Source organism: Calliphora vicina, chromosome 1 (assembly GCF_958450345.1).
Source record: "Calliphora vicina chromosome 1, idCalVici1.1, whole genome shotgun sequence".
Taxonomy (NCBI): Eukaryota; Metazoa; Arthropoda; class Insecta; order Diptera; family Calliphoridae; genus Calliphora; species Calliphora vicina.
The window spans coordinates 69,413,543-69,422,400 of record NC_088780.1 but is presented as its reverse complement, the minus strand read 5'-3'; the positions used below and the strand labels follow the sequence as shown (position 1 = coordinate 69,422,400).

The window sequence follows — 8,858 nt, the reverse complement described above, 5'->3', positions numbered from 1 at the left end:
GAAATATTTAAAACATTTTTAGAACATTGAAAATATTGTTAAGCGTTCTGAGCAGAAATATTTTTTATACAAGACTTTTAAAATCAACAAGTTGACAACACCGTTAGTAAATGTCACGTTGAAACGTAAAGAAATTCTGTTTTTAACAGGTTCAGACGTAACAGTTACGTTACATTTTGTCACTATAACTGCTTTAACTACTTTACACACAATAGAAACGATCAGCTGTTCCGTTCCGTTAAGGTTACATTACATTACAGTCGGCTAATCCACCCTTTACGCATATTACATATTAACATACGTACATACATGCATGCATACATAATATAAAAGTGCGTGAGCAAAAAACCAGTATTTTTCTTATTTCTTTTAATGTATTTACTTTGATGAGAACAAATAAATTCTCATGTAAGTAGATTTAAATCAGACATGCGCAGCCCATACCACAATTGTGGAAAATAAAATCACACGTATTCTTATGCTCTTACATTTTAGTAGTCGTTGTCCACTCAACGAGACAACTAGGAATACGCATGAGTACTGGTGTATGACTTTTTCTTTATTTTTTCAGTTTTTGTGTTTGTAGGTGCACTGAATAAAATAAAGAATTGAATGTGTTGGTGAGTAATTGTATTGGTGAGAGGATTTATTTTTGCGAACCTCTGATTTAAATAAAACTACCAAAATTAAATAAATAACTGCGTATGCTTTAATGTGCATTGTTCACACTAGCCATTAAATTCAAAATAAGAAAAATAACTTAATTATTTAAGGAATAAAAATAGTAAATGTATGAAATAAAATTACTAAAGATTATAAATAAAGTTGTTCACCAACATTCTCCCCCCACTAAGGACGACAGTGCTTAAACCGAGGAAGAATCATCATCAGCAATATTTTTAGGATTGTAACCGTTCTCTAAGGCATCAAAACAATCATTTGAGGGCAAAAGGGAAATTTTAGAAATTGGCCGTTTAAACATTTTTCCGTTTGAAAATAGAGTCACCACCCTTACACAACCGTCCTTGCCGGGATGGATGTCTTGGATACGAGCAAGCGGCCATTCTTCAGGAGCACCTCTTTCATCAAATGCGACCACTAAATCACCAATTTTAGGGTTTTGTGTTATTTTGAGCCACTTGGGCCTAGCTTGAAGTCGACACAACCATTCTTTAGACCAACGTCGCCAAAAAGGCTGCTTCAACTTTTCAACAGTTTTCCATCTATTTAATCGGTCGATGTTGACATCCAGTAAATCTTCTTCAGATACGTAAAGAGTAGGTTCTCCAATCAGGAAATGAGCTGGAGTGAGCGCATTACAGTCTGAGTTAAGAGGGCACAAGGGTCTGGAATTTAAACAGCTCTCAATCTGAGCTAAAAGCGTGGTAAGCTCCTCAAATGTTAAAATACGATTTTGCATCACTCTCTTTAAATGGTGTTTCGTAGACTTCACGACGGCTTCCCAAAGACCACTAAAGTTTGGAGACGCTGGAGGTATAAAATGCCATTTTGTACCATTTTTGGCAAGACGGTCGCTTATTTCATCTAGGATCGATGATTTGCTGCGATTGTAAAGAATTTGTAGCTCCAACAAAGTTTGTGCCACAGTCTGAATACATGTCAGTACAAGGACCACGACGGGACGCGAAACGCCTAAAAGCTGCCAAAAATGCATCGGTTGACAAGTTAGTTACTGCTTCCAAATGTAGCGCTTTTGTAGCCATGCATATGAACAAACAAATGTAGCCCTTTATAGTTACTGAGTTTCTTGCAGTAGATTGTTTTATAAATGGGCGCGCAGGCTTAAGACGAACACTAGGGAGGTTTCCCATCATCTGCTGGGCTGCTTTTGAGTTATATTTGAAACATGTTATACATTTTATCAAGATGCGTTTAGCTACACTTCTACTTGATATTATCCAATATTCTCGTACGACATAAGCTTGCATTTGGATCAAACCGCCATTCATCGTGGGCATCTATAAATAAGAGATTAGTCAAAGGATTTTGCTTCTTAAGTAAAATTTCGTGTTTGGATCAGTAATTAAGGTCTGAGTTTTGAATTCTACCACCAACTCTAAGTATTTGAGAAGAATCAAAAAATGGGCACAGTTGTGCTAAATCGCTGTTTATTATAATTTGACCTTTCTTTTGAATAGGCTTGCCAGACGTACTGTTTTCAGCAGTACGCGCACTTTTTTTTAGTTTTTGTACTTTTAACTGCATAACCCCTAAAGAAGTACGCAAATGTACTTCTTTTTAGTATCTGTACTTCTTTTTGTACTTTTTTTTCTACCTTTTTTGTACTTTCACCATAATTTTATAGAGGTAAACATGTCAGTTAAACGACAAATTTGAACAACAGCAGGATGAAAAATTCTATGGGTTTTTAGCCGAACGTATGTGTAGCAGTTGCAATAATTAGCAAGAGATTTGACTTTTTAAAAAACGCACAGCAGAGTTTTTATTGAATATAAGTACTTATATAAAAGGTCGTTTCAATTTAGAAAATAATAAGTTTGAAAAACTTTAAATTTTCCATCTTAATTCAAACATTTCTTTTCATGAATTTGTATAATATTGATTTAGATCAACTTTTTGACGAATTTATATCATTAAAAACATTTGCTGAAAACATTGAAAAATAAAAATATGCAGAAGAAATATGGAAAGAATTCTTAAATAGTGGATCATTTCCTAATTTTGAAAAGATTTGTAGCTTCGTCTTTTCAATTCCTCATTCTAATGCAGCCAGTGAACAAATTTTTAGTTTAAGGAAGGAACGAAATAAACTTTTAATAGAAAATATGGAATGCGAGTTAATAATAAAAACAAACTTTGAATACAGTTTTACTGAGTTTTTAAATTTTTTAAAAACCGAAAAAGGTTAAAATTAAATTGTAAATGAAATACAAAAAAGTGATAACCCAATAAACCAGAAAACGATATGATAGCAAAATCGATATTACCTTATGGGGGCGAATATGAATATCATATATTATTATTGAAAACGATATTATCATAAAATAGTTTTCAAATATTTTCCTTCCAATAAAATAAACAAATAAATTACAAACATTTGAAAAAAATCTTCAAACTGAAAAATAATTTAAATTAAAAATTTTCAAACAACAAACGCAAGAAGGAAACAAAATTATTATTAAATCATTTAATACGCTATTATTTGATTTAAACTATCGGTAGGCAAGAAGCACGCGAACATTTTCTTAAAGTTTATGGTGATTTGAAATTCATGCAATATTTAAAACATCCACATATTTGCAAAAATATGCTTGAATGAGATTAAAATTATGTACGATATGTTATTTTTCTTTTCCAGGTTTTTTGTCTTATTTCAGCGAATATGTATTATAAAAGATAACAAGTATTATTTTTAGTATTAAATAGCATTCAGAATAAAATCTGTAGCATGGCGATTTTACTATCGTTTTTATTGGAAATTATGATAGCGAAAACGATATCATAATTTCCTGGAAAAACGATATTATAAGGAACGGTACAATTTAGTCCGCAAAAACTATCGTTTATGACACGCAAACAATATCATATATGATAGTTTATATCATCTAGATGATATCGTTTTAATATCGTTTGGTTTATTGGGAAATATTTATAATTTATTTAAATTTAAATTAAACATATAAGGCCCTTAATTGTTAATATCCTTGCAGGTTTAATACGATCTGTTGATACAACTTTTTCGGATTTATTAATTTTTATTGTAAACGTTTTGTCATTTCGTTTTAAGACCAGATTGGGTCCACTATAGGGTTGTTGTAATGGTTTGAGCACAGCATCATTTCTGAGAAATACATGTGTACATGTTTCAAGATTCTGTGGAATATAAATTGGTTTTGTTCCATGTCTTTTAACTTCGTGCGTAGTTATCTTTTGCATCTGTTCACAAAAATTAGAAACCCATTCATTGTTTTCTTTATATGTCTTCTCTGTTACGAATTGACCTGGAATTTTCAAAGTATTTCCGTAGGTCATATCTGCAGGTGAATATCCAACATCTGGGTTAACAGAAGATCGTAATCCAAGCAGAACTAATGGTAATGCGTCTACCCATTTGGTATCAGTATGACATTTGATGGCGTTTTTCAGAAAACGATGCCATCTTTCAATTTGACCATTAGCCTGTGGATGATAAGAAGTAGTGTGAATAACTTTTGCACCAATTACCTTAGAAAATTCTTGAAATAAAGATGACTCAAATTGCCTGCCTTGATCAGTAGTTATTTGATAAGAAACACCAAATCTTGAAACCCATCCAAAAAGAAATGCATTTGCTACAGTTTGAGCACTTATATCTTCTATGAGTATTGCTTCTGCCCATCGAGTAAACCGATCAATGCACGTTAAACAGTAGCGGTAGCCTTTTGACATAGGTAAAGGTCCAACAATATCGATGCTGACCATTTGAAATCGTTCATCTGGTACTGGTAAATGGAAAACCATACGTGAAATTGGTATTGGGAAGATAAAAATAATAACATTGTCAGTAAATATAGTGCAGATGAACTTAATGATGTTTTTACAAGAATACCAGTTCCTACTCTTGGACAGCACAACTATAACTTTGATAATAACAATAACCGTCGTGACATTTTTGAATTTTGCTGTGTAAATGAAACTGAGGTCTTACTAAATATTACTTCTATTAAGTCTAATGCTACTGGCTATGATAACATCAGCCCTAAATTTCTTAAAATCCTACTTCCTCAGCTGTTGCCTCATATCACTCATATTTTTAATACCATCCTCATGACTAGTGTTTTTCCAACTAACTGGAAACATGCGAAAATAATACCAGTTTCTAAGTCTAACTCTGAGTTCAGGCCGATAGCTATTCTACCATTTTTATCTAAAGTTCTTAAGAAAATATTACATAAACTGATAAGCGATCATTTAGCCCAATATAATCTGCTCACCAACAGGCAATCCGGATTTCGTCAGAAACACAGTTGCATTACAGCCTTAATAGATGTTACTGAAGATATACGTTGTTCTATTGATGGTGGGAATTTAACACTTTTGGTTCTGCTAGATCACTCGAAAGCTTTTGATTCTGCTGATCATTCCTTACTTTGTTCAAAACTGTATCATCAATTCGCGTTCAGTGACACATCAGTTTCATTAATTAAATCGTACCTTGATAATCGTTCTCAATCTGTGTTCTTAAATGACACTTACTCTGGAGCCCTGTCTGTTACCCGAGGAGTACCACAAGGTTCAATTTTGGGTCCACTTTTATTTTCTTTGTATGTTAATGACTTGCCTAATAATGTATCCTACAGTAAAATTCATTTATATGCTGATGACGTACAGCTATACATTAACACTTCGCTTAAGACCATAAATGAAAATGTATGTAAGCTTAAATCCTTAAAACAAAATATTAACGTTGACATTTGTATTAACAATGAAAAAATTGAAATCGTTACTTCAGCAAAGAATTTAGGCGTTACATTTAATAGCACGCTCAGCTGGGATAATCACGTTAATATTGTAGTAGGTAAAACGTACTCAATGCTTCGTAATCTGTGGGCAACACAATTTTACACCCCAGTTAACATTAGAATGCTAATTGCTAAAACCTATTTAATGCCAGTACTACTTTATGGTTGCGAAGTTTATGCTAACTGTGATTCCGCTAGTAAGCGGAAGTTAAATACTCTTTTTAACAATATTGCCAGATATGTATTTGGTCTTCATACTCATGATGGTATTGCAACCTTAAGTAAAAGGCTTTACAACGTGACCTTCAATAATCTGGTCAACATCAGGACACTTACGCTACTACACAAAATCGTTTACACTAAAGTGCCGTCATATTTATATAATCGGATAACTTTTGCAAGGTCTAATAGAGGGAATAAGGTTATACCTATTGCACACCGAAGTAAGATAACGGAATGGCAATTTTACTATAAATTTTTTAAATCAGAAATAACGAATATTGTATTTATGATAAGTATTTTTGTTAATTAGTAACTTGCACTTTTGTTAAGTTTCGTTATTTTTATTTTTAAATTGATTTTTAACTATTTTAATTTTTGATTTTTAAAATGTTTAAATTTTTCACACTTAATAAATTATTATGTTAAACTAAATTGTATTACAATAACTTCCCCTAGTTCCACACTATAATTAAAAGATGTATGTCTTGTTGTATGGAAAAACAGATAAATAAATAAATAAACTTTCCAATTTTCGTTTTTGTATGTCTAGTGATTTTCGATTTCTGACACATTAAGCAATTTTGAGCCCATGATGATATATTTGCTTTCATCGATGGCCAGGCAAAACGTTCAGACACTAATTTTACTGATGATCTAGAACCTGGATGTGCCAAGTTATGCACCATATTGAAAACTTCTTTTCGAAAATTCTTCGTGATAAATGGGCGTATTATTGTTGTAGAACAATCGCAGTATAACTCCAAGTTTGAACCCAATACTTTAAATTTGTTTAAAATTAAACTATGGTTGTTAGATGACAAGAGTTTTTTTTTTTTTTGATCTTTTGCTAAATCTTCACAATTTATAGCTGAAGGCATTTGAATTATTTCAAGTCTAGATAAAACATCTGCTGTTATATTTTCTTGTTATATATCTTAAATCAGTAGTATGCTGACCAATATAATCTAATTGACGAAGCTGTCTAGGTGAAGCTTTTTCAGGACGCTGTGAAAAAGCAAATGTTAAAGGCTTATGATCAGTATATATTAGGGATGCAAACGGGACTGGGTTTTACAAATCCCGGGATTCGGGATTTTAGAAATGTAAATCCCGGGATTTTTCGGGACCCCGGGATTTTTCGGGATTTTAGTTAAACGTCAAAACATAAAATTCAAGAATAAAAACTATTAATTTCATTAATATATTTAAGTAAAAATATAACAAATCAAAAACTAATGCAATGAATTAAAATAAAATGGTCCATGATTTTCCCTACCTCCATACAATTGTCCCCCGGAGTACTGTTTGAGCAATCCTAAATATAATTATAAAATTTTGCACAAAATAAGTTGTAAGTACTCTGAAATTATACTGTAAAATATTGCGGAAATCGGGATACATTTGCCCCTAGTCCCCTTCAGAAAATAACTTGAACATAAATTTCGTAAAAGTGTAAATTGTGTAAAAGTCTATCAATGCAAGGTAGACGTGCTGCTCCCTGATTCAAATGAAAAAATCTGGCTGCGTTTGGATTTGAAGCGAGATTAGTATTATAAATATGCTGAAATTTAGCTTTCTAGGTATTTTGGGTGCTTCAAAAATCTTCCTAAAATATCAAAAATCGCACAATATTCCGGGATTTATTAATCCCGAAAAATCCCGGGATTCTTTTTCACAAATCCCGGGATTCGGGAAATCCCGATCCCGAAAAATCCCGGTATTTTCGGGATCGGGATTGGCATCCCTAGTATATATAGAAAAATTTTGACCCTCAAGGAAGTACTGGAAGTGTTTTAAACCAGAATATGCCGCTTGTAATTCACGGTCATAAGTGCTGTAACGACGTTGAGTTTCTGTAAATTTCTTGGAGTAAAAACCCAGAGGTACCCTATGACCGTTTACAAATTGTTGGAGTACTGCCCCATACCGAAATCAGAAGCGTCGACATAAAGGGAAAGAGGAGCATCTTTAACGGGATATGTTAGTAAGCAAGCGTTTGATAACTGATTCTTACATTCTTCAAAAGCAGTTTTGAGTTCATCAGTCCATTTAATCTTGCGTTTATCTTTCTTTTTCTGACGTTTTTTAAGGTTATGAAGAACTGCTTGTGCCTCGGCAGCATTAGGAATAAATCGTCGATAAAAATTAATCATACCAAGAAACTGGCTTAACTCATGAATGGTTTCAGGAAGTTTGTAGGTTTTAACTGCTTCAACGCGTTGAGGATTAGGAGATAATCCATTTGATGTAACTAGATATCCTAGAAAACAAAGTTCTGACTTACCAAATTCACATTTTCCGATATTTATAGTCAGACCATATGAACTAGAGTTTCCAAATTCCCGACTTTTTTTGATTCCCGGGAATCGGGAATAAAAATATTGTATTCCCGGGAACCCGGGAATTCCCGAGAAATAAAAAAATCCATTTCAACGGTTTTTTTTCAAAATTTTATTGAATTTTTTAACAAACATTAAATATACAGTAAGTTATAATATCAGGCAACTCAGAAATATAATTAAAATAAAGTAAATAAAATAAAATCAGGTAATTCATAGATATTAATTTTATAATAACATGTTAATGATAAATTTAATTAATAAAAATTAAGTCTTGGTGTAGTCTTGGGTAAAATTTATAGATAAAAAATGCTATTTAATTTTGGATATTAGTTTTTATTATTTTCAATAAAATAATATTTTAAAATCACCAATGCGTTAATAGATTTATCAGACAAACGGTTTCTAATTTTGTTAACAATATTTCCAGAAACAGAAAAAACACGCTCACTCTCTATGGAAGTAGGTCTTATTGTCAATAAAGCATTAAATAAATTATCTAAATTTTCAGTTCTAGTGCCAGTTATTTCAAACATTAAAAATTCTTTTTTTAATAGTTGATTATATGATGACTTTGACCTTTTACCTTCAGACATTACATTTTCGATAGCTCGGTTAAGCTTATCTTGAAATGGTTCCATTTTATCATCAAATTCAATTTCAGAGTCTGATTCTGTATTTGGAACTAAATTATTTTGGAATAATCTATTATACAAATTTTCTCCAAAAGCTAATGTAGTTGCTTTCGATGAGTTTTTAAAAATTATATTTTCGTTTTGGATGCTTTTAAATAACTCGGAATTTTTTAAATATT

General features: G+C 31.9%; 1 protein-coding gene across 1 annotated transcript; it reads right to left on the bottom strand.

Annotated features, from left to right (window-relative positions):
• Nucleotides 1-865: 865 nt before the first annotated feature.
• Nucleotides 866-1,420, bottom strand: LOC135949748 (uncharacterized). The gene has a single exon (XM_065499242.1). The coding sequence runs from the start codon at nucleotides 1,418-1,420 to the stop codon at nucleotides 866-868; it is 555 nt and encodes a 184-aa protein (XP_065355314.1).
• Between the last annotated feature and the right edge of the window lie 7,438 nt (nucleotides 1,421-8,858).